The sequence below is a fragment of the Lissotriton vulgaris genome, chromosome 1_2 (assembly GCF_964263255.1).
Source record: "Lissotriton vulgaris chromosome 1_2, aLisVul1.2, whole genome shotgun sequence".
NCBI classification, from domain to species: Eukaryota; Metazoa; Chordata; class Amphibia; order Caudata; family Salamandridae; genus Lissotriton; species Lissotriton vulgaris.
The window spans coordinates 30602767-30628837 of NC_141686.1; the positions used below are offsets into that span (position 1 = coordinate 30602767).

Sequence of the window (26071 nt, forward strand, 5' to 3'; positions counted from 1 at the left end):
TCCTTTTTCGAGGGATGCGGAGGCGGAAAGAAGGTGGGCAAGGTAATGGACTGCCCGATGTGGAAGGCTGTGACAACCTTGGGCAGGAAAGAGGGTCTCGTCCGCAACACAACCTTGTCCGGATGAACAGAGAGGAAAGGAGGTGTAGAAGAAAGAGCCTGGAGCTCACTCACTCTCCTGGCAGATGTGATGGCAACCAGGAAAGCACTCTTCAAGGTAAGAAGACGCAGAGGACAGTTATGGAGCGGCTCAAAGGGAGCACACATTAGGTAGGTAAGTACAAGATTCAAGTCCCACTGGGGCATCACGAAAGGAACAGGAGTAAACATGTGTGTGATGCCCTTCAAAAACCTATTTACAATTGGGGACTTGAACAAGGAAGGCTGATCAGGCAGCCTTAAGAAGGCGGAAAGGGCAGAAAGGTAGCCCTTGATAGTGCCCAGAGCAGAGCCCTGCTGGGCAAGAGAAATAAGGAAAAGGGGAACCTCAGAAAGGGGTGCAGAGAGTGGATCCACAGCCTTTGCTGTGCACCATGCCACAAATCTGTTCCACCTGCAGGCGTATACCGACTTTGTGGAGGGACGCCTGGCTGCCAGAATGACATTACAGACTTCGGGAGGCAAGTCAAATGGCCTCAACTGTCGCCGCTCAATCTCCAAGCTTGTAGGTGGAGACTGGACAGGTTCGGGTGGAGGACCGTCCCCTGCTGCTGCGACAGAAGGTCCTTCCGAACAGACAGACGAATCGGGGGATCGAATGACATGCTGAGTAGCTCGGGATACCAGTATCTTCGTGCCCAGTCCGGAGCCACAAGGATAACCTGGGCCCGGTCACGCCTGATCTTCTTCAGCACTCTGGGCAGAAGTGGTATAGGCGGAAAGGCGTACTATAAACCGCAACTCCACTCGCGACGAAAAGAGTCTCTGAGCGAGTGCCGCCTTGGAAATTCCAACACGCAGAACTGCTGACATTGCGCGTTCTCTTATGTGGCAAATAGATCTAACCAAGACTCTCCCCACTGCTGAAAGAGGCCTTGCGCCACGTCCAAGTTCAGACGCCACTCGCGATCCATCATGCACCGACGGCTGAGTTCGTCCGCCCTGGCGTTCAGGGAACCTACCAGGTGTTGAACCACCAGGGTCACGCCCTGATGTTCCAGCCACTGCCAGAGGCGCAGAGCCTTCTGGCATAGGGTCCACGACCCCACCCCGCCCTGTTTGTTGCAGTACCACACGGTGGTGGTGTTGTCCGTGAACACCTGCACTACACTCCCCGGACAGAGGGGAGGAATGCCTTCAGTGCAAGTCGGATCGCCCGCAGCTCCAGAAGGTTGATGTGGAGCTGGGACTCTGCCGGAGACCAGAGACCTTTGATCTCCTCCTCTCCCATGTGGCCCCCCAAGCCCAGGAGGGACGCGTCCGTCACAACTACGTGCTCCGGGTGGGGTAAGGAGAGGGATCTGCCACTGACCCAATCGCGGTCCGTAAGCCACCACTGCAACTGTCTTGCAGTGCCCTCCGAGATCAAGACATGGTCGGACAAGTTACCCTGATGCTGGGCCCACTGAAACTTCCGGTCCCACCACTGCAGAGCCCGCATCCGCCACTGGGCGTGATGCACCAGAAGGATGCAGGAGGCCATCAGCCCCAGAAGGCGCAGCGTCAACCTGACCGAGACTCGGGATAAAGGCTGAAAGATCGGAATCAGAGCCTGAATGTCCCGAACCAGATGTTCGGGAGGATAAACCCGAAACTGAGTCCAGAACCGCTCCAATGAAGAGGAGCTTCTGAGAGGGACACAGGTGTGACTTTGGCACGTTGATGGAGAACTCCAGCAGGTGCAGGAGATCTGCCGTAGTCTGGAGGTAGCTGACGACTGTCTGGGGCGAGCCCGCCTTCAACAACCAGTCGTCGAGGTAGGGGAAGACTGACACCCCTAACCTGCGAAGATGGGCTGCGACCACCGCCATCACTTTTGTGAACATCCGTGGGGCGCACGTTTAATTGAAAGTGCTCGTGGCCTACTGTGAACCGGAGGTAACGCCGCTGGGCCGGCAGGACGGGGATGTGAAAATAAGCGTCCTGCAAGTCCAACGCTACCATCCAGTCTCCGGGGTCCAGGGCAGCTAAGACATGAGCCAGAGTCAGCATCTTGAACTTCTCCTTTCGGAGGAAGCCGTTGACGATCCGTAGGTCCAAGATAGGGCGTAGGCCCCCTTTGCCCTTTTTGGGTACCAGAAAGTAGTGGGAGTAACAACCACACCCTACTTCCGACCCAGGAACGCGCTCGATGGCCCCCTTGGCCAAGAGGGCCGTGACTTCCTCTTGAAGAAGTTGCAAGTGATCCCCCAACAGGCGGTGGAATTGGGGGTGGCATGGCTGGAGGGGTCGCCTCGAAGGGGAGAGAGTAGCCCCTTCGGACGATTTGCAGCACCCACCTGTCCGGCGTGACAGTGCGCCAGTAGAAGAGGTGATGGCGAACCCTGCCCCCCACTGGCGTCACATGGGCCTGAAAGCACGGATTAGAGGGTTTTGAGGCAGGTGCTGCGGGGGAAGGTGTGGACTGGCCTCGCCATTGTCCTCGACCGCCGCTACGGTGGTTTCCACGGCCGCCACCGCGCTGTTGAACATTCTGTGGCGCGGTGGCTGGCAGCGTGTGTGGGGGCGCCCGTTTGCTAGCGTGGCGCCGAGAGGCACAAGGACTTGGCCGTAGCCCTAGAGTCCTTAAAACGCTCAAGCGCATGGTCTGCCTTGTCGCCAAAGAGACGGCCGAAAAGTTTTCGGACCTCAACCAGGCGTGGCGTCGAACTGCCACCGTCGTTGCCATCGCCCTGCCCAGTGAGCCCAGTGAGTCCGTGGTATCTAGCCCACACCAGATGGAATACCGCGCTGCGTCTCGACCCTCCGCAAGGGCCTATGCGAGTTTTGCCCGGGCCTCCTCCGGACATTGTGGCAGCACGTCCGCGACCGTGTCTCACAGGGTGTGGGTGTAGCGGCCCAAGAGGCATGCGGTATTGACTGACCGCAGTCCCAAACTCAGGGTCGAGAACATCTTCTTTCCGAACTGTTCATACCTCTTGGATTCCCGATCGGGCGGAGCTGTTGGGAATGCGGTCTGGGAAGTGGAGGCCTGGATGACCAGGCTCTCAGGGGTGGGATGAGTGGACAAAAAGCAAGGGTCGCCCGGGGCCAGGCGGTAGCGTCTGGCCACGTTCCTATCCACAGGCGGACCTGTGGCGGGCTTGGACCAAATGCTCACAAGAACGTCACACAAGGCCCCATTAAACGGCAGCAGAGGCTCATTGGAGCTTGCCTGCGGTTTAAGGACCTCAGTGAGGAGGTTAGTCCTCACGGCCGCGACAGGGAGCTCAAGGTTTAAGGCCATGGCCGCCCGCCTCAACACCACACTATAAGCAGCCCCCTCCTCCGTAGCCACGGTGGGAGGGGAGACAAATCCAGTGTCTGGCGAAGTGTCAAGTCCACTGGCCTCCCCAAGCTCATATGTCCAGTCCTGTTGAGACTGGTACTCCCGCGCCGGAACCGGACCGAGGGTAGGATCGGGGACGGCACCCATAGCAGGCGCCAGGGGCGACACCCGCAGGGCCGGCGCCGGTGAGGTTGTGATGTCGACCGGCAACGACCCGGATCTGGAAGCGGATCCAGGGAGGGCCTGCGGCGCCGGGACCAAAGATGCCGGCGGTGCCGGGGCCGAAGCACCCAGCGGCGTCAGAGCCGAAGCACCCGACCCGCTAGGCCCTCCAGCCGGGGCCGTTGGGCCTGGAGGTGCCACGGAACCCGGCTGAGGAGGAAAGGACTTCATCGCCATGAGGTACCGCTCGATCTCCTCAGGCGTCGCGTCATGCCCAGGGACCCGAAGGTGTGGGGCAGGTGGCGACGTCCGCGACTCCGTCGGAGCCACGTGGGTGGTGTCACCCGAACCCCCGGACGCATCGCGCGAGCGTCGGGGTGGGTCAGAGGAACAATGATGTTTCTCCAACCTCTCATGCCTCTTACCTGAGAACTTGGATCCCGACGACCGATGTCCACTCCCAGAGCTGCGAGGGCGCCGACCCCGCGACCGGTCCCTCGACCTACTGTGGGTCCGGGACCTGGAGCGGCGCGGGCCGACTGCCGGAGTTCCAGTCACTTGCGGGACCACTCCCGCCTAGCTTTAGACGTCAGGGCCCAGCAGTCAGAGCAGGTGCGGTCGCCGTGGTCTAGGCCTAAACTCTTGAGGCACCGGCGATGGGGGTCGGTAACCAACATCAGTCGGTCGCACTTGGAACAGGGTTTAAACCCGGGCATCCCTACCGGCACCATTGGAGTCGAAGACTCGAGTAGAGAAATGACCAAAAAGATCAAAAAGTTTAGTCAAAAAAAGACTAAGGGGTAGAGTTTCTCCAGATCTGCACTAGCTGGCGCGGAAAAAAGAAGAACTGACGTCAGCGTGCATGGGCGGCGTCCAAGTACTCCGACGACGTCATTCCGGCGCCAACGACGCCGACGACAGACTCTGAGCCGCCTGCCGGCTCGCAGGGGTATTGCTACGCAAAATTTTACGGATCCAGTCTGAAGCCTGGGATATTCTAAGGTAAGGAATCTATCACTAGCGTGTCTCTTTCAGATACTTAAATTAGGCCTCTCACCAACCATACATGGACTCACCCATGCATATTTGGACTTAATACGTCATATGACTGGTGCCCAATATGACTGGCGCCCAACAATTGATTACCCTGGCTTGGACATTCACTGCCCGCCCCCTATTTCTTCCTGCTTCGCTAGGCTATGGCACACAATGGAACTGGATCACTTACCACGTAAGCGGTCTCTTACCGATAAGAAATACATGTTACTATGGCAAACTGTCCTTGACTACTTCTCACGGCTGTAACACATTTGCCTTCAACCCAAGATGTGTGCACTTCAACTTCTTGGATGATTTTCAGACCTCGTGACAGGTCCCACTTCCTGTTTTCCACTTCCGCATTGATGAGATTCCAGTTACTGACCCCCATCACTACACTATAGTCTCTCTTCCCCTGGTATCTCTCCTTCTTATAAGCAGCAGATCTTTTCCACCATCCCTGTTCTTTGCTTGGTTTGCTATAACCTTAGTGTGGGGTCAGTATTGTTCCAGATCACGCATGACTCAGCTTCTAGCAAAACAATTGTGTAGTCCAAACCAGATGTCTTAGTCTATCAACATGCATGTCATAGAGCAATCAAGTTTAATAATATTGGATTTTTTCAAATAGATTATGTGATTTCCCCAGAAGATATGTTATGCTTTGCGTTAATCTCGCCTGCATAATCCGTTTGGATTATATGGACTCCCTCTTCTTGATTTCCAGTTCTTGCTATTTTCTTTGTTTTGATACGTGACCGGTACATGTACTTGTTTTTTTTTTTTTACTTTTTGAGTAAAAGTAAAATAGGCACTATAGGGGTTATTATGCAGTGAGGCTCACCCACTGTAAATTATAGGAGATATCCCTAACTGTTGCTGGGATGCAGGACTAGCAGCAATTGCCCTGACAAGTATCAATATGGTTACCAAAAATGCTACCAGACCCGGGTTAGAATTGCAGTGCAATAAACAGTTGGTCAAAGTAGTAGCAATTTTATCAAAACCAAAGAAATAAATAACAACATTTACAATACCAATCTTGTCAAGTCTGCATTGAATGCAATTTATTTTCAAAGCAATATTCACGTTACTTTAAGAAACACAGTTGCTCTTACATCTAAGATCAATTTAAGTATTTTTGAAAACAAGGTGCTTTGGTGTTGAAAGAGGAAGGGTCAGGTATGGGGGAACAAAGTGGGTGAGTGAGGGTGGCAGACAGGGAAACGGTAATTGTCATATATACATCAAATTTTCATAGTGAGACCAATCCGGCCTAGAACAGGTCAATAGTTCCAATTAGGACACATAGCATTGATGGACACTGATAATTAATTCCAGTTGTCAAGGCTTTTGCAAATGTAGTAGTCAACATTTCGACCCCTGGGATGTTCAAAGACAATTCAAGCCTTATATTGGGGTCTTCATCGGGACTGTGTGAACAGGGAGCACCTAACCAGGCCTCCAACACGTTACACCCGGCTGGGCAGTCATAGCGAGTGGGCTGAACAGAGCTCGGAGTTCTGAGAACAATGCACCCATCTGTGCATGCACAAGCATTAGTATTCAAACTGTGGGTCTGATGATCCCTCGCAGTTACAGGATAAATCTTGAGTTTACTCATCCGGCTTCAACCTTCAAGGAGAGGTGGCCATTAGGTTTACTCAGCTTGAAAAAGGGAAGGAAAGATTGGTAACATCGATGTAGGAAGGATACCCGACTTGGTTATAAAACAAAGAAAAGGGGTTGAAGCATATGAAAGCTATGCAGGAAGTGTGGACAACCCCGTAGGACTGCACCGGAAATGGGAAGTTATGGTGTCTTAAAGAAGCATAGCTTAACGACCAGAGACAAATCTGCCATTAACCTGCAAACACCAGCTCTGATGGAGACAAACTGCTCTAGAAGGCAGTGCAAATATCTAGATAGCAAGGCAACAAGGGAGAACCTGGAATGGTGCAGGGTTCCAACCATCAAATAAGGCCAATGCATTCTTGCTCCCAGGTTTGAATACCAATTCAAACAGGTCCAGATCATGGTTGGCATTGCCTTAATTGTTCTGCAAACATTAACAAAGATTTTACTCAGTGGAATGTGATCAGTAACTAAGGAATTTTATCAGATGAAACACAATTTTGTCCAGAAAATCAGTTACCCCAAACTCTCCGGAGAGGACAGAGAAAAGGCAAGCAGCAGGGAATACAGAGCAGATTAAATACAATGGAAACCTTTCAAGTTGTTCAGAGGCAATGAAATGGGCTGCATTAGACACCCAGATACCACTGTCTTAATCTACAAACTGACACCCGGTGCACCAATGTCTTACCTTTGTCAGGCCAGGTAGATCCACAAGGGTCAGGTTGACAACATTTGGAGAGAAAACCTTGAGGTGAATGGGTTCAGAACTGATACCCTAAGGAAAAAAGCCAAATATATAATTGGGCCATTTTCTGGAAAAAGCAATTCAGTAAAGGTCCATGAGGGCCAGACAATTCCACATTCTCAGGATTTCTTGCAGAGGATACATTTTAGTACAGGCAGTCTTAAAGGAACTCTGTACCGTGGTCTGCGATTATCCTGAAAATAAGACCTGGATCAAACTCTGCAGGACATGTGGACAACCCAAACATAACCAAGGCCAATTTTATCACAAAACATTGTACATTTCATCATCAAGCTTTATTGGGTTAAAAAACCATGAGAGCTTAAATACATAAACGATTGTATACACTTTATCTCAATAGAAAATTTACTGAATAAATACAGTATTTAATAACCGTTTAAAAAAATTTAGAGGAAACATTTTTAAAACCAGTACATATAAAAATAAGACATTCTAAGGTAATTCATATACAAAATGTCAGTCGCCCAAACCCGACACAACATCTAAACTCAGGAGTAAATTGTGAAAATGTAACCAACATTATAAAGAGGAATACTCAAAACTCCATAAGATCACACAGACAGCTATTTAAAAACCCTACATTAAAACCATCATTAAAAGTGACAGCACTGATGGCGATATAATTCATATGTTTGTTACCTGCCCAGATCTGCAGCCCCTATTAGAAGCTATGGAGGTATTCTTGGACAGGGCTTTAAAACTGCAAGTTAAGTTAACACCAGAGCTAGTTATGCTGGGGGTTTCAAGCGAGACTTCTTGCTGTAATCAGGAATACTTTCTATTTGTAGCGATGGCAGTCCTCCGCCTGTGTATTGCGACAGCCTGGAAGGATAGAACACCTCCAACGATTCAGCAATGGGAAGCCAGGTTGCTGCACAGTTGTAATTTAGAAAACTAGGCGGGGGAAAAAGGGGAGAGCAAAGGGACAGCAAAATTTGGCACCAATTAACAAATGGAGGGAAGGGGTGAGTTAACTTATGCAAAATGTGTATGTAAAACTTCTTTTTCCTTTCCCTCTCCTCTACTAGTCTTGGTTTCCCATTTTTTTTCTCATTCTTTTCTTTTCTATTTACTTTTTATATGTATTCTCTAAGTAAAATGGATCTGTATTTTAATGGAATGAATATATTGATTGCCCCTGTTCTGAGTTTATACGGAATTGGCTTCTGATATTCAACGACCTCAACAATTTTTGCTCCCCTAGGTAGAGCATACAATTACAACAAAAAAAAGTGTGGTCTGAACAGAGCACGTGTCATAAAGATAGATTCATGATATACCATGCTGGGATATGAAGCCAGAAGATAGGCTATATTAAATCTGAAACCTATCAGATGTAATCTCTGATAGGGTTGAAATGGAAAGAGAAGGCAAGTTTCCATAAAATTTGAGATCACTCATGGTATATAGGCGGATACTCTTTTCTCCCAATCTCTCTGCTTTCTCCACGCCATCTGCTTGCAGTCAGAAAATCTTGCTTTGGCTGATTTTTAGTGATGGAATTGATCCTTTGCGGAATAATAAAAAAAAAGTCAGATCTCCCTAACAAGACAAATTGTTCTCATTGGCCTGTAAGAGAGACCCCCTCCCGAGCCTCAATCTTTATGGCTTCTCCCCTGATGTCAGACCTACCGGGTACTGTCGACACCCTTTACTCTAACCATTAGGTGAGTAACTTGCTCCTCCTGTTTTTAATTCTCTACCTAAGATGATTGGTGCTGCTACTTATTGTTTTTATACATCCAACTTGGTTTTGCCACTACTGTTTTTAGTCACATACTAGCTACACCTTTAACTAGTATGTCACAATATCACAGTGTGCTCTCGGTCACTACAGGGATCACAGATTGTCACTTACCTGTGGTAACGATCTCTTTTGTCTCCCAATCTAGGCAAGAGCAGGTGTTGAACAGGTAGTACAACATGTGTGCTGTTTGCAAACTGATACTTTGGTAGGTCATGTTTTTGTAGATAGTAGGTTTTATTAGGTCCTGAAGAATTGCAGCCAATAAGCCTAAAGCGAGAAACATGTTGAGCACACCCTTCACATTGTAGTACTGTATCGTTCCTGGAAACCTAAGTTCCAGCGAATACAGACTACCCTTGATTTTACTTGAGGCAGAGGACCACCAGAATAAAATTGTTTTCCGGTACCTTGTGCCACATTTTATCTTCACCCACACCATCTACTCTGTCCTGGCCCCTCACCCACACTTCACCCATAGGCAGTTGGATAAAAGATCTCCGATAAAGAGCCCCTCTTTGAGGTATGCCCGTTGGGCATTGCACCGCCTGCCCAACGAGGAGCATTGCCTATGATGAAGCATGACACTCGCAAGGGTGTGTGAGGCCATTATATCCAACATATTGGATACCCAGGGTTAGCTCTCCTTTGAGTACTACCCCTAGCACCTTAGTGACCGTCCTTTCCTTTCCCTTAGGAACAGCTCAGTTTTCACTTTGTTATCTACCTAGGATATCCCCATACCCCAGTGTCTTATGTAGTAGTAGAACACTGACGAGCAATATGGATATTAATCGTAACACCAATGACTTAGAACCCAGCTTCTCAGCTAACCTAAATAGAGCCTCCGGGATTTGATCAAACTGGGCCTTTCTGACCTTAATTAAATGAGACCAAGTGCCTTTATGATAGAATAGAATCTTCAAAAAAGGAAAAGTGGAAACACACATTAGTGCAGGGGCGGCTGGTGAAATTTTGAAAGTGGTGGGCGTAAACTAATTTGCATATTGCACCGCAGTGAGCGAGCGAGCCCGAACCACCTTGCATCCACCCATCCATCCACCCACCCATCCTGCATCCATACATCATTCATTCATGCATCCACCCATCCATCCATCCACCCATCCATCCATCCACCCATCCACCCACCCATCCATCCATCCATCCATCCTGCATTCATTCATGCATCCACCCATCCATCCATCCATCCATCCTGCATCCATCATTCATTCATGCATCCACCCATCCATCCATCCACCCACCCATCCATCCTGCATCCATCCTGCATCCATCATTCATTCATGCATACACCCATCCATCCATCCTGCATCCATCATCAACCCATCCATCCATCCACCCACCCATCCATCCTGCATCCATACATCATTCATTCATGCATCCACCCATCCATCCATCCATCCATCCTGCATCCATTCATGCATCCACCCAGCCATCCATCCATTTATCCTGCATCCATCATTAATTCATGCATCCACCCATCCATCCATCCATCCATCCATCATCCACCCACCCATCCATCCTGCATCCATCCTGCATCCATCATTCATGCATCCACCCATCCATCCATCCATCCATCCATCCACCCATCCATCCATCCTGCATCCATCACTCATTCATGCATCCACCCACCCATCCATCCATCCTGCATCCATCATTCATTCATGCATCCACCCACCCATCCATCCATCCTGCATCCATCATTCATTCATGCACTCATCCATTCATCCACCCACCCATACATCCACCAATTCTGCATCCATCCTGCATCCATCATTCATTCATGCATCCACCCATCCATCCATCCTGCATCCATCATTCATTCATTCATGCATCCACCCACCCATCCATCCATCCATCCTGCATCCATCTTGCATCCATCATTCATTCATGCATGAGGGCAAACCGATATGTTGTGGGAATTAAATTGCTTAATAAACGACAATATTGGAATTAGAATTAGTAGAGGGGATCTTATGTTATCATTACACCTGTCAAATGACTGCATTGTTACTTCATTCAGTGTGTTTAAGAGTTTAGTGAAAAACGTTTTCTGCACAGGAAAATGTATGTTTATTTCGGTTTTCATACTTTTACAGACTGTCTTCCTCTGTTCTGAGTGAAATCTTTCTGTCATCTGCCTGGGGCTTCTTATCTAAGTGTTCTGGGAAGTACGGGCGGGTTTTCTACACAGTAATATAAGGCCACAATTGTTATATGGGGCAGTCGCGGCCGGTGGATCGACTCCAGTCACGGCCGGCATGAATCAGGGGGCTGGGGGAAAAGGGGGTAACCTCGCGGAGAGGGGTGGGTTACATTTTAATGCAATGAATTAAACTTACCAGGCATGAGGCATCTTCTTCGGTCCCAGGGGCGGCTGGTGACATTTGAAAGTGGTGAGGCGTAAACTAATTTGCATATTGCACCGCAGCGATCGAGCGCAGTGAGCGAGCCCGAACCACCTTGCATCCATCCATACATACATCATTCATGCATCCACCCATCCATCCACCCACCCTGCATACATCATTCATTCATGCATCCACCCATCCATCATGCATCCGCCCATCATGCATGCATGCATCCATACATCATTCATGCATCCACCCATCCATCCACCCAACCATCCTGCATCCATACATCATTCATGCACCCACCCATCCATCCACCCACCCATCCATCCATCATGCATTAATCCATCATGCATGCATCCATCCATACATCATTCATGCATCCACCCACCCATCCTGCATCCATACATCATTCATTCATGCACCCACCCATCCATCCATCCATCCATCCATCCATCCATCCATCCACCCATCCATCCATCATGCATCCACCCATCATGCAAGCATCCATCCATACATCATTCATTCATTCATTCATGCATCCATCCATCCATCCATCCATTTACCCACCCATCCATCCATCATTCATGCATCCACCCATCCATCATGCATCCACCCATCATGCATGCATCCATACATCATTCATGCATCCACCCATCCATCCATCCACCCAACCATCCTGCATCCATACATCATTCATTCATGCACCCATCCATCCATCCTGCATCCACCCATCATGCATGCATCCAACCATACATCATGCATGCATCCAACCATACATCATTCATGCATCCACCCATCCATCCATCCACCCACCCATCCTGCATCCATACATCATTCATTCATGCACCCACCCATCCATCCATCCATCCATCCACCCACCCATCCATCATACATCCACCCATCATGCATGCATCCATGCATCCATCCATACATCATTCATGCATCCATCCATCCACCCATTCATCCATCATGCATCCACCCATTCATCCATCATGCATGCATCCACCCACCCATCCATCCTGCATCCATACATCATTCATTCATGCATCCACCCATCCACCCACCCATCCATCCTGCATCCATCATTCATGCATCCATCATTCATGCATCCATCCACCCATCATGCATGCATGCATCCATCCATGCACCCATCCACCCACCCATCCACCGAACAATAAATAATGCACCCACCCTGCATCCATCCATCATTCATGTATTTACACATTTCTGCAGCAGATGCTTTAACACACTGAACTATCGCAAGTCATTTGTGCAAGCTAAACACCGAAAATCACACTCTTACCTTGCTGCCGGTCCCGCACACGTCACAGGCTCACAGCGCCCCTGACCAATCCTGGCGCCAGGGGCACAGGTACCCTCTCGCCCGCAGCACGCCCATTAGGGCTCCTGATGGGCATGCGCAACGCCACCAAAACACAAGTGCGCATGCGTGGGCACGGGTAAAAATTCACCCTCCGTCCCCACGCATGCGTACTTGGGTTGCTGTCTGTACAATCATGTCAATGAATCAACATGACGCCCGCCCGGCGGTCTGACGTCATGTTGATTCATTGACATGATTGTCATGAGGGAGCTGCGGGCGGCGTTGGGCAGGGGGGGGCTATGCCCCCACACCCCAATGGACGAACCGCGCCTGTTCGGTCCCACGTCTCCTTTGCAACGCTCAACAGGAAATACTAACGGCGCCAAATCAAGAGACCGAATGCGACGGGGGGGGGGGGGGGGGGGGGGGCGGCGGACCCTTGTTTCCTCGTATCCTGGCATTTGATAGGGCATGGGGCGACCCTTGTTTCCTCGTATCCTGGCATTTGATAGGGCATGGGGCGACTTTGCGCAAAACACATCACCGCCCGGGCAGGAACCTATCTACAGACGCATGCACTATACTGGGCATGCGCAGCATCCTAATGGTGTGTGAATGTGAGTGAGGGGCAACGCTCCTCACTCACATGCGCAGTTAGACGATCTTCTGGAAGCCTGCTCTCACCTGCGTGCGCAGGAGAGAGCAGGAGACATGCGCACTTTAACCCCTGAAGCACCGGCCGGCCGGAAATGTAAACAGACGAATTGTGAAGGCTGTCAATTCGTCTGCTTACATTCCTGTTGCCCAAACTGCAGTGAGCAGTTTCTTTTGTGGGGCGCTGCCCCGACGCCCCTATGGACCAGCCGCCCCTGCATTAGTGTTTCACTGTTGATAATATATGGCCTGGATTAGAATGTGTATGTCCTATGACCATAGAATGTAAATTGGCAGTGCTCGTCATCACTCCTAAATCTGTTAAGCAGCTTCTGTACCCCACCTGGTTCTCAACATCAGAACACAATCACCAGCATATAACAATGTTAAAAAATATATAAACAAAAGAGGAAGTGGACAGTACACACCCTTGTCTAACACTACAGTTGATTTTAACGGTATCTGTACATTCCCATTAGCGCATACCTTATACAACCTATCACTTCATCATGCATCTGGGCCAAAATATGACTCAAAGTAGCATCTAGCCCTATGTCTAACATTTTGCTGTAGAGTTCCCTTCTGTTCACCCAGTCAAAAGCAGAGGTGGGATCCATAAAGGCTAAATGCAACAGCCCTTCTTCGTCAGTGTTATTTGCTTATAATTAAGAAAAGATTTTTTTTTAATTCTCCCAAGCTTCTTGCCTTATTGACATTTTCCTATTCAGATTTGCATGGTTATAGTTCAGTCTGCAGGATCTCACCACTTACCTCTCTCTGGGTCCCTATTTCAGGGCAAAAATAAGGTTTTTGTGGGCCTTCAAACATGCTTTATCAAACCCTTTTTGTGGTCTGTACTTTCTAGCCATGTTGTCAAACTCCCTGTGTACACCGTGGTTCAATTGCAAAGGATTCCTTTCTTTTTATTTAATACTATTGGGATGGTAGTGAGCGGACAATGATGTGTCCTTGCCCTGATGTAAAAAGATTGCCAGGGGATTATGATCACTCATGCAATTCCCCTATATTGAAAAATCAAAAGACATACTTATTTATGCAAGAGGAGAACTATGAAAGAAATGAGGCTACCTTGACCTCTGCTGGTATAAGTGCTGTGTCCTTGTGTGGGAATAGCAATGAGAACAATTGCACGGAAAAGAAAATGCTAACTCAGAATAGAATTAAAGATATCACCACATAAAATGTGCTCAAAATGAGAATAATCTTCACGTTCATATCTTTGTCCCCCTCATACAGAATTACGAAGATGTAAACGCAACTCACAATTAAAGCCTCCTCTCACCAGATCACAATAGAGTTGTTATCAAACTCCTTGTAACCTTTCTAAGGGTCTTATCAAGGGAACTTGCTAACTCTGTGCTGCTAATAGTAAAATTGTTAAGATAAAAGTTCACCTTGGTCTTATGACGAAGGGTTATAATTTGAAAGTGTGGGGAATCCAGCCACATCTTATGAACCCTACTATCTTGAGTGGTAGAAATCAATGTTAACAAACCACCTCTATGATGGCCCCCCACACGAATGAGCAGCTGGTGTATTTATAGACAAAACCCCATCTATATAAACTGCTTCACAGCCTCAGGTCTCTTGTAAGCAGATGATTTGAAAATATTTAACTAAATCATACCAATCAACATGATCTACCTTGTTCCAAAGATCAGCCTCATTCAGAACAAACATTTAAAATGAAATTTAAGTGCATAAGATTGTGAATCAGCATCTAGAATTAACTCAGAATGTGTACTCCCATTTGTTATAACAGCAGGTTTTACATTATTAGCAATCGTCTCCTCGACTACCAAAAGAGTGTGGCTCTCGTGTCTCACAGATTGGTGGAGCTGTCAGTGTTTCAATATTGGCAGAGGGGCTTAAAGACCACAAGGCCGGACACCCCTTCCGGGTAGTGACCATCCACTATCAGCTGCCTTAGGATCCATACGCCTGGTAGAATTAAGTGGCAGTAGCATATCCAACTGTCAATCTACCTGTTCCAGGGGTGTTAAGCAGTTGTATGTCGGAATTACAAATTATTTTTGTGCAAGTACCCGAGGAAGGCGACAATTAGAGGGTCCTGTAATAACTGGTCTCTAAAAATGCCTCAGAGGAAACACCTTGAAACACCTATGAAATGGGTGGTCATGGGACAGTCTGCCCAGCAGTGGCCCTACAGTAGGGTATGAGCGTTCCTAAAAATTATAACTACACAATCTCCTAATTCCTCTTTTTGGGTATTTGCGATCCAGGAGAACCTTCACACATTAATTACATTACTAAGGAACTAAGGAACGTTTTACAACTAAATAAGTCTTGATTTTGACAATCAATGTACAACTTTGGTCTTCAGTTGCGAATTATTTTCGACTTCTATCACGTATGGGGTGGCATCCGGAGGCAACTGCAAGACTTTGTTAGCTGGTCTAAGTCCTTTCCCAGTTGATCATCTATAAATGTCCCATCATAGCCAGTAGGTGAGCATCGTCTGTTACTTCCATTATGCCCAGCTAATAAACGGATGCTTGTGTGAGGTGTATTGTTACACTGAGAGCGGAGGTTCGTCAGATCTCTATGCATCTAATCACCCAAATGACTACTGACCAACTCAACATTAGTTCCAACATGGGATGAAAAACCACGTGAAGGTCTGTTTAAATATGAGGGATTCATGATTACAAGGCCTTTATCTGCCACCTCGATTGCTCTTTGTACTGTTAAAATTTTCAAAAACATGTCTATACTACTAAGAATTACTAATATCGGATCAAAAGACTTGGCCAGAGCCGTCAAGAGAGTTTATAAACATACTCTGCAGTGAATCAACTCCTTGAGTATCCTTTTCATAGCCACTCAAAGAAACCCCTTTTGGAGGCTTTCTTTCGCATATATTGGTTGACCGCGCATTACCGTTTACCTTTTTTGGAGGAGGAGGACTTGAACTAAAAAAAACACTTTCAATCTGGGAAGTAATAAAGTTAGTCATGGAATTGCCATTAGAAATGCATGGATTAAATTCTGATCTAATGACTTCATTGGTCATGTTATGTCCAGAGTTAGGAGGGCCAGCAATGGCATCAGAGGCTGAGTTTGTTAAAAGTGCTTTTTTGTGGCCCCCAGATTCTTTGATGCACTCGATCTCACTATGAAGCATGCCAATGGCATTTGCCAGGAAGTTTCTAATAGAAGCAGATAATGGGGGCTCCTTGGAGGATAAAACTGAATGTTTCCTTATCCCCATTAGAACTTACCTACAGAGGCTACAGACATCTAGCAATATAGCGGGATGGAATTCCAGTTGAGTAAAGGGACCAAGAGGGTTAGCCCAGCCCAGCCTTGTCTGGATGTGCACCTGGGAGAGTCCCGGGAAGAAAGCGGGCTATTTCAAGCACCCGACCAGTGCTGCATAGCTTCCTCTGCCTCCTCTCAGGTGAGCTTTCTATGGTGTGTACGGTGTCTCCATGCGGCGTCTCCTTGGGTCAAGAACAAAGCACCCTAAGCTGCTGGACCAGTGATGCATTGCTCTCCCTACCTCGTCTTAGAAGGGCTTTCTGGGGCATGTAGTCAGTCCCTCATGCTGCGTCTCCTTTGGCCAAGAACAAAGCGTCCTTTGTACATTTATATTCAAATCATATAATGCACTACACTCAACTTTTGATTTTCTGTTTGGGAAAGATTAAGCGAAAGTACTTACGTACGGTTTTAAATGTAATCCAGCAATAAACGTTAATTTAACTAGAGCACCACCATGCTATGATTAGATATGTAGGGCAAATGCTGCATGATGCACACTTTCTCTCATACCTCTCCGACACTGGCACACACACCATCAGAGAAGAGATGGCCATTACACAACCATAACACGTCAGTCACTTCATAAATCACAACCAACAAATCCAACATAGAACATATTACAATCACACATTCTGGCAGCCAAACACAAAAGCCCACCACCTGTACTTGCTGAAGTACAACTTCATTAAATCAGGGAAAGGTGCACGCCACAAATGCTGGACAACATAACATAGAAAGTGGCAAGAGAATAAAGTAAGCCAAGCTGATGTAATGTGCCAATTTCCCAGCATACTAAGGTGTACAAGCAATCAAATCATTATGCGCCTCCATCATGAATGTTACTATGCAACTCCTACTACCTTAATTGAGACATAGCTTTTCTAACTGTACATTTATTTTCCACACTGCGCATTTTCACATGCACCATTCATGATTGCGCCTTTCAGTCCACCCCAGAGTGATTCTAAACATGTTTGTTCCTCAATCCCTAGTCATGTCCTTAAGCATGAAAAGGATCTCCAGGGGGATCTCTCATTTTGCTCATCCCCTTGAACGCTCCTCCGGGAATACAAGGGTTCTCACGTGGTCCGTGTATACAATAGGTCAGTTCTCTCACCCACACATCCACAATCCCACACATTCAATAAGGATTCCTATTCGCCCTATGGCCTTGTAAACAGAGCTAACAAAAGAAGCAGCAGTGCTTAGGAATGGTCCTAGCACAGAGTTCTTTAGTTCATAAGCAAAAGTGTGAGTTTGACATAACGGTCTTAACTCCGGTTAATGAGGACAAAGATCATTTGTAGATCATGGAAAATAACAGCATAACAATATAGTTGTGACAAGAGTAAATCGACAGACGCGCTTTTTTAAAGCAAATTAACCAAGATGGATTGGCCCAAGGAACAAAAGTCTCTATCATCCAGGGTTGTGTGCCTCAAAATATTAGGTGCGGAATCACCCTGTCCAGAGTGTACACATCCCTCTTTCACAAAGTCAGCCTCTGCTAGCACCTCAAAAAGAGCCATTTCAACACTATCCTCATCCTTCGTTATTTAATCTCCAAATGTATATTTTTTTTAGCCGTCAGAGATTTTGTTTATACAGACTGTAGTGCATTGGATTTTAATCTGCTTTTTGCAGTCTGACGAACGTGTATGGTTTGTTAGCACGAGTTTAAAAAAACAAGCCAATCTGCCTCACTTTGCTAATGTGCTCCGCTCACTGCTTTTGACTTTGCCAATGCCAGAGCACTTTTAAAACCATCTGGCATAGGCAAAATCAAAAGAAGTGGCCAGCCATCTTGGAATTGTGTTTTCTTTAATGTGGTATTTGTATAGCACTCTTCTTTATTTTAGATAGGTCTTTACTATACAAATACCACCTACATAATACATCTAAGCAGGATGAAACATTGCATGTAGAGACAATGCGGGAGCCATACTGGAAGTCCAAAAAATAAGATTAGGTCATCTAGGAAATCCATCTCAGAAACCATCCTGGAAATATAAAAATAATACAAGAGTGCCAAATTGTATGTTTTTTACTTTCAACGCGGCTACCGAAAGAGGTGGAACAGGGCGTGCTCTTCAACTGAGTGCTAAATCACAAATCGGTTGCGTTTGCTTGTAGCGTGTAGTGCTGCAGATTCACTTGCTTGGCAAACTCCTGCCATCTAGTGTTGGACTCGGATGTTTGAAAGCTGTTTTTGTTCACAGACGTCTTGAGTCAAGAGATGAGGTGTGGCGCCTTCTCATAGTGCACGTTGCGCATGGGCACATACTCCAAGTTAGATAGTTTTTCGCACACCGAGTGAGAGAGTATATATATGAAGTGTAAATGTAAGTAAGGTGCATAAAGCGCAATATGTAGTTAACAAATAAAGCAAGAGATTTGTAAAAGAGACCGGCCTCTGGGGATAATGGCGAGCACATGTTAATTTACAGCACTACACACTATTAACAGATACTTACAGGGTGAGTAGCATTTTCTATTCGTAGCAAGAATGGCTGTTGATGCACGTGCTTCGCATAGAGTAAAGCAGTGCCCCCCCAGAAGCAGAGGCTAATTGTGGATGCTGACGATGCCTGCAATTGGATCCCTAAAACTATCTGGCCTACCGACGCTTGCTGATGGGCATAGGTGTACTTTATAAAGGTGTGTGGGGGTGATTAGATGGCTGTCTTGCAAATATCCGTTTATGGGATGTTTCTTAGATAGCCATGGTTGCTCCTTTTTTGTGACAGGAGAGTACCCGGAGCAAGTAGAACCCTCTTTGCTTTGTGACTTCAGTTCTGAATTCATTGTTCTTTTAGATTAAGGTTTCAGAAGTAAACAAACAGCATCCAGTACAGTTCCCAAATGCAGTGGTTTTGCAACATGCATTTACAGTAGCAGAGAAACAATATCAACACACAGTCCACAGGAGACTGGGTAGGATTATACAGCTCACGAACACTCTGTTGGTATACCATGGGCATTATTAGTCTGCGCTTATATCGCAGGTACAAACTACTCAGTGCAGCACGATAACTTGTGCAGTAGGGATGTTTGAAGCAGTCCCCGTACATTCCACCATACGTACAGTCTTCAAGTATCAGCCACTGTAATAAGATCATCAAACTTATCATAGCAAACTGGCTTACCTATCTCTCCCATCACACATTGGAGCCCATTAGGATCGCGGACGGACTTGCATCCGTCCGCGACCCCAGAGTAGGAGGGAACCTCCGCATGGCATGCGGAGTTCCCTCCTGTGCAATTAGGATGTGACCCTGGCGGTCACATCCTCTATTTTTGCACCCGCAGCAATGTTAAAAATGCACGCATTGCATTTGTATGTAGAAAGTGGCAGGCATCGCGCAGTGCCTGCCGCTTTCTGCATACAAATGCAGAGGGGTACCATAGGTACCCCCCATGTGCACCCCCCACCGCTCCTTCACCTAGGGGGCCCGCAACGGCCCCCTAGGTGAAGTTACACATGCTTTTCCACGGCGGAAAAGCCGCCGCGGAAAAGCATGTATCAGAGCCCATCCTAATCTGGCTGACGGTGTCTGAAAGACACCGTCACCATATTAGTGCTTTTCCGCCGCGGTTGTAAGCCAGCCGCGGCGGAAAAGCTGCGGACGGAAACCAGGACCCACCAGCCATCCTAATGTGGCGGTGGGTCTTTGGTGGGTCCGCTGCGGATTTTCCGCATGCACCGCCGGCCCAGAGGATGCGGAAAATCCGCAATCCTGATAAGTGCCATTGTCTGGTACGTGCACAGTGGACACCACATGTCGTTTGGGCTGGAGCCAGCTAGCATCAGTGACCAGTATTCTTCAAGATGTTCATGGCAATAAATCATGTCCTGCAGACTGTTCAATCTCGGGTTAGTGAGCCAACCGCGGAGGATTGCTACCCTCCCCTTGGCCAATAACAATAACATAACTGTGAGTTTGCGAATATCAGCAGAAATTTTCCCGACATATCCCAACAAGGCCATTAAGGACGACCTCAGCACCGTGTCACAAACCACCTTATCCATGCAATCGTGCACGAAGGACCAGAAGGCGGCCATTTCGTCACATCGCTGCACCGGGTGTAAAAAGTCAGCGTCACGTATACCATATGCCTGCCCTGTAGATGGGATGACCTCTGAGGCTTTGCAAAGGAGACAAAGAGCCAATTTGATTTACAGAATGGCTTCACCTCATTAACATAGCACATGAGAACTCACGTGTCATCCAAGGTGTGCATTGGTCTTTCTACAATAGAACCTGGTTAAGGAAAAAAGACTGAGTGCTCTACGGCCTGGTTATGATGGAAGGGCGACACAACCTTAGGGAGGAACATAGGAATGCCTCCAAGGTAAGGAGTGCCTGCAGTTCGCTAATACACATAGGCAATGTGATGCCATTAAGAAGGTTATCTTCCAGAAGAGGAACTGAAGAGGGCATAAATGCATAGTTTTAAAGACTTGTCTCATGACCCTAGGGAGGACTACATTGAGATTCTACACAGGAGCATGGCGTAGGACTCTCTTGTGGCCCTCCATAAAGGCCTGGACAACATGAATGCTTAAGAGGGGTGAGTGATCCCTGTTCTGCATGTCGGCTGTGACAGCGGCTATGTGTAGGAGAACTATGTGTAGGAAAATAGAAGTGTAGGAGAATAGAGTTGTACGCAAGGCCGGTTTTCTGCAAGTGTGAGAGGTAGTCAATGATATCCTGAAAGGTAGACCATGGTGGGGCCAAGTTTTTGATTATGCAATGTTAAACAATGTTTTCATTTTGCTGTGCAACAGACCCGTTGTGTGGGCTGATGTCCATCCTTAGGGAAGCCCATACATTCTTGAGGAAGATTGAGATACTGTAATGTAAAGATTTCAGGTGCCAAATTGCAAAGTTAAGGTCTGAGATCAGGGTGGCAGACCCAGCCTAGCATCTGGGTGTTAAAGGGCAGTCTGAGTGTGAGTCTCCAACATCTCTGGGAGGGTGAAGTACCAGGACTGTCTGGCCAAGCTTAGCACCATTAGTGTTGGTGATCTAGCTGGATTTTCTCACCACGAAGGGAAGCAGCAGATGAGGTGGAAAATCGTATGCAAATATGCCTGATCAAAGCAAGCATTACCTGTAGACTGTGGGATTAGATACTTGCCAGCGAAGCGAAGGCATTTTGCATTTTCTGGAGTGGGGAACAGGTTTATCTACGGAGTGTCCCAATGCCAGAAGAGCAACTGGAAGACCTGGGGCACAGTTCCTACTCTTAGACTGGTTGATGCATCCACAAAGTTGCCATCTTTCCCCAGGCGATGCTCCGCCATGAGGTGAATGTTGTGGCAGAGTGCCAAATGCAACTTCCCCTGGGCTAAGTGGGAAAGCGGAGGGGAAGTGTGTGCTGCCCTACTTTTGAAGCTGTACAAAAGGGGGTGGTGATGGACGGAGCATCTGAATCAATCAAACACTCACACCCAGTCAAAAGATCTGGGTTTAATCCATCACCGTTCTTTAGCCCACTCTGCCACCCAAGTTCAGACATGGATATATGCAAATCAGTCTGACCCTGTGCCTCATGGGAACAGTCCAGCCCGAAATGCCAAGCCATGTGTTTCCCTCGACCGGAAACAAGCTTCCGAGGACCGGTTTCTGGCATTCCAGCCGTTTTCAACCCGGCTTGCTTGAATCCAGTGGCAAAGTGAGCAAGGGACTCACGTCTGAGCATACCCTGCCACACTTATGGCGGCCAAAAGCGGTACAAAAGTGCAAAAAAACGATGGATTTAGGCCCAGATCTTTGTACTGGGGTGAATGTAAGACTTTGTTCTGCATTCTGTCCATCAACTGTGTTTTTTGCAATATTCACCCCGAGTGGGCTGGGGATGCTCAGACGTGAGTCCCAGGCTCTCCACATCACTGGAGTCAAGCTATCCAGGCTGAAGAAGGCTGACAGCCAGAAACCGGTCTTTGGATGCTTGATTCCGGTCTAGGAAAGACAGGGCTTGGTAGTTCGGGCTGGACTGTTCCCATGAGGCACAGGGTCAAGGCTGATTTGCATATAGCCATTGTCTGACCTAGGGTGGTGTGGAGTGCAAAAAAAACGATGGATTTAGGCCCAGATCTTTGTACTGGGGTGAATGTAAGACATTCTTCTGTATTCTGTCCACCAACTGTGTTTTTTGCAATATTCACCCTGGGTGGGCTGGGGATGCTCAGACGTGAGTCCCAGGCTCTCCACATCACTGGAGTCAAGCTATCCAGGCTGAAGAAAGCTGATAGCCAGAAACTGGTCCTTGGATGCTTTATTCCGGTCTAGGAAAGACATGGCTTGGTAGTTCGGGCTGGACTGTTCCCATGAGGCACAGGGTCAAGGCTGATTTGCATATAGCCATTGTCTGACCTAGGGTGGTGTGGAGTGCAAAAAACGATGGATTTAGGCCCAGATCTTTGTACTGGGCTGAATGTAAGACATTGTTCTGCATTTTGTCCATCAACTGTGTTTTTTGCTACTTGTGAAGCTAGCACATGGTGGCCATACTTTCTACCCTAATGAGAACTACCATGTCAAGAATGAAGGGGTAATTAAATGGTTAGAAGCACCAAGTAATTTATGTGGCAAGCTTAATGTAGAGATAGATATACTCCCTGAACTGTGTTCTGTAGATTTGCATCCCAACTTGTGATAGACATCCGTGGAAATTTATCGGAGTCCATCACTGCAGAAAGGGGTGCGCTTTGGCCTGTACCACCACTAAACCTTCCCAGTGATCCTTCACTTGAGAAAATTGAGTGGCAAGGCACTCTTGGAGGGGGTGCATGTGAAGCCTTGCATGAGGGACGATGGCGAGCAGGAGACCATCATTCCTAGAAGGCGCATGACAGTCTGTACCATGTGTTGAAGATATGGCCAAAAAAGAAGAAGTAGGTAGTGAAAGACTAGAATTCTTCATTGGATGGGGTATAACTGCCTGTGACTACATCCCGTATCAACCCTAGGACGAGTTGAATTTGAAGTGGCAGTAAATGGGACTCTCCATTTATGCTGAAGCCAAGGCCATGGAGCAGACACTGCATGTTGAGTGTGTGCTAGACACCGGCTGTTATAGAGCAGCAGCACACTGCAATCAAGGTAAGGAAAGACATTAACGCCCTCCCTTTGTAAATGTGTGGCCACCACTACCAGGCAGTTTGTAAATATCCTTGGAGTCACAGTAACGCCAAAAGGAAGTACTTTGAAGTAGCAGCATTGTCCACTTATCATACATGAACTCATGGTAAGCTATGATGCTCTGGTGGTGGTGTTGAAGGGGGTAAAGGGGGTGGAAATGGAATGCTCCAACACTGGATAATGGTCTAGATCAGGATCACCGGGTCTTTCCAGGGATCATCATCAGTGGGGCCTTTGCATGGTAACTGATCATAAGGTTCAATAACCAGAGGTATGCTCACAGCCCTGAGCATGTCTTTATGCAAGAACCAATCTTCATCAACGGTTTAATGTCTTCTATGTGCTCATCTTCGGATTCCTTTGATCACAGTCCCTAGGCTAGGTGATGGCGCTATGTCCAGGGAGACCACACAAGCCAGCCTCCTCCTGTTAATTGGCGCCAAGACGGGATATTCCTAACCAAAAATGTCCAGGAGGCCCGAGATGTCTTGCTGCTGCATCCTCCTGTTTACCCAACGCACAAGTTACTTACCTTAAGTAACAATATATCAGTAAGAAACATTAGTAGTGATATATGCCTTAACTTAGAATTACCCCCAGGCATCAGACTGGATCCGGAAAGGTTTTCGTCAGCAGTACCCCAGTAGTCGTCATACGGCTCCGCGTGAGTCGTTGGCACCAGGATGACGCCGTCGGAGCTACTTGAATGCGCCCATGTGCGCTGACGTCAGTTCTGTACACTACTTTCCCCGCCAGGAACGCACAGCCATGCAAGAAACGGACCACTGGTGCCATGAAACTAGGGCCCTGAAAGGGATAACCTTAAACCTATAAATCGGTTCGCAGAAGGAGGAGGATGCGTGGGGCGGTAAGAGATCTATCACTACTAATGATTCTTACAGATATATTGTTACCAAAGGTAAGTAACTTGTGCATCTGAAAGAAACACATAGTGATAGATTCCTTACCATAGAATAGATACCCCAGCAATACCAACCCCTCTGCGAACCAAGATCACACCAGAAAGTCCTGGACAACAGAACGGCCAAAGAAGCAGTCTCTCCGGACTTGGCTGTCCAGGCAGTAGTGCTTGGTAAACGTGTGCAGCGAGGCCCACATTGCTGCCTCACAGATGTCATGAAATGTGTAGTGAAGGACGTGGGCTCCCTAGCCTGTCAGTGATGCGTCCGCTGTTAGGACTAGTTGTGGAACTGTCTCTTGGAACAGTCGCCCCTTGGAAAGGTTTTGTGGGTTCCACCACTGCAGAGAGTTGTGAGCGTGACTGTCTACCAACATTAACGAAATTTCTCTTCTCAAATACCATTCTGGACGCCTCCCAGCATGGCTTCCGTGCGGGCCACAGCACCGAAACAGCACTCCTGAGTGTGACGGAACACCTTCGGACCATCATGGATTCCGGCCAGACGGCAGCGCTGATTGTATTAGACCTCAGCGATGCCTTCGATACGGTCTCACACGAGGTATTGCTGTATCGACTGGAGGCGGCAGGTATCAGTGGACAGGCACTGGACTGGTTCAGGTCGTTCCTGATCGCCCCCCCCCCGTTTCTATCGAAGGAACATCCTATAGAGCAGGGAGTACCCCAGGGGTCTGCACTCAGTCCGACGTTTTTCAATCTTTATGTCCAGCCATTGGCTGAGGTCGCTAAACGGTGGGAGCTATCTATAGTCTCTTACGCGGACAACACTCAGTTAGTGGTGTTGCTGAGTGGTGGCTCCGAGCTGAGTGCATCCAATTTTAAAGAGGGCCTAACAGCAGTAACTAACTGGATGACATCTAACTACCTACAGCTCAATGCCAACAAGACTGAGGTCCTGCTGGCAGGTAAGGATGTCTCGGCATGGGGAGATAAATGGTGACCTGAGATTCTTGGTAGCCCTCCCGAGCCTAAGAGCGAGGTAAAAAACCTAGGAGTCTGGATAGACTCCTCGCTTGACTTTATCCATCACACTAAAAAGGTTGCCGCCATGTGTTTCGGGATTCTTCGGAACCTTAAATCGATTTTAAAATTCTTTGATCCACTCACCCGTCAGCTTATAGTGCAGTCTTCCATCCTTTCTCGATTGGATTATGCGAGCTTTCTACTTCTAGGGGCTAACCGGGCAGAGGTGGGAAGACTGCAACAAGTGCAAAACGCGGCAGCCAGAGCCTTGATTGGGCTACCCCGTTTTCACTCGGTCTCTAGCACTCTAATTAAACTACACTGACTACCTGTGAAGAAGAGGATTCAATTTAAGAGCCTTTGTTTGTCATTTAATATCCTGAAATCCGCCTCTCCCCCTTGCTCTGCCCCCTTTTGACCCCTTACATCCCTCAGCGAGCCCTGCGTTCGGAGGGCCAGCACCTGGTAGTGATTCCTCGAAAAAAAGCGCTCGCGGATGGGAGGACGCTCTTTCCTTTATCTTGCAGCAAAATTGTGGAATGCCTTACCACTCCAGGTACGCGGCTTAAATGACCTTCTGACGTTTAGAA

General features: G+C 47.8%; 1 protein-coding gene across 4 annotated transcripts in view; it reads right to left on the minus strand.

The window, feature by feature from the left end:
• The window catches only part of DNM1L (dynamin 1L), an 829340-nt gene that overhangs the window by 481028 nt on the left and 322241 nt on the right, over window positions 1-26071 (minus strand). For all 4 annotated transcript variants that reach the window (XM_086952767.1, XM_086952765.1, XM_086952764.1 and 1 more), the window contains one exon: window positions 6953-7039. In XM_086952767.1, coding sequence (XP_086808893.1) covers window positions 6953-7039 — 87 coding nt within the window. The remainder of the gene's footprint in view (window positions 1-6952; window positions 7040-26071) is intronic.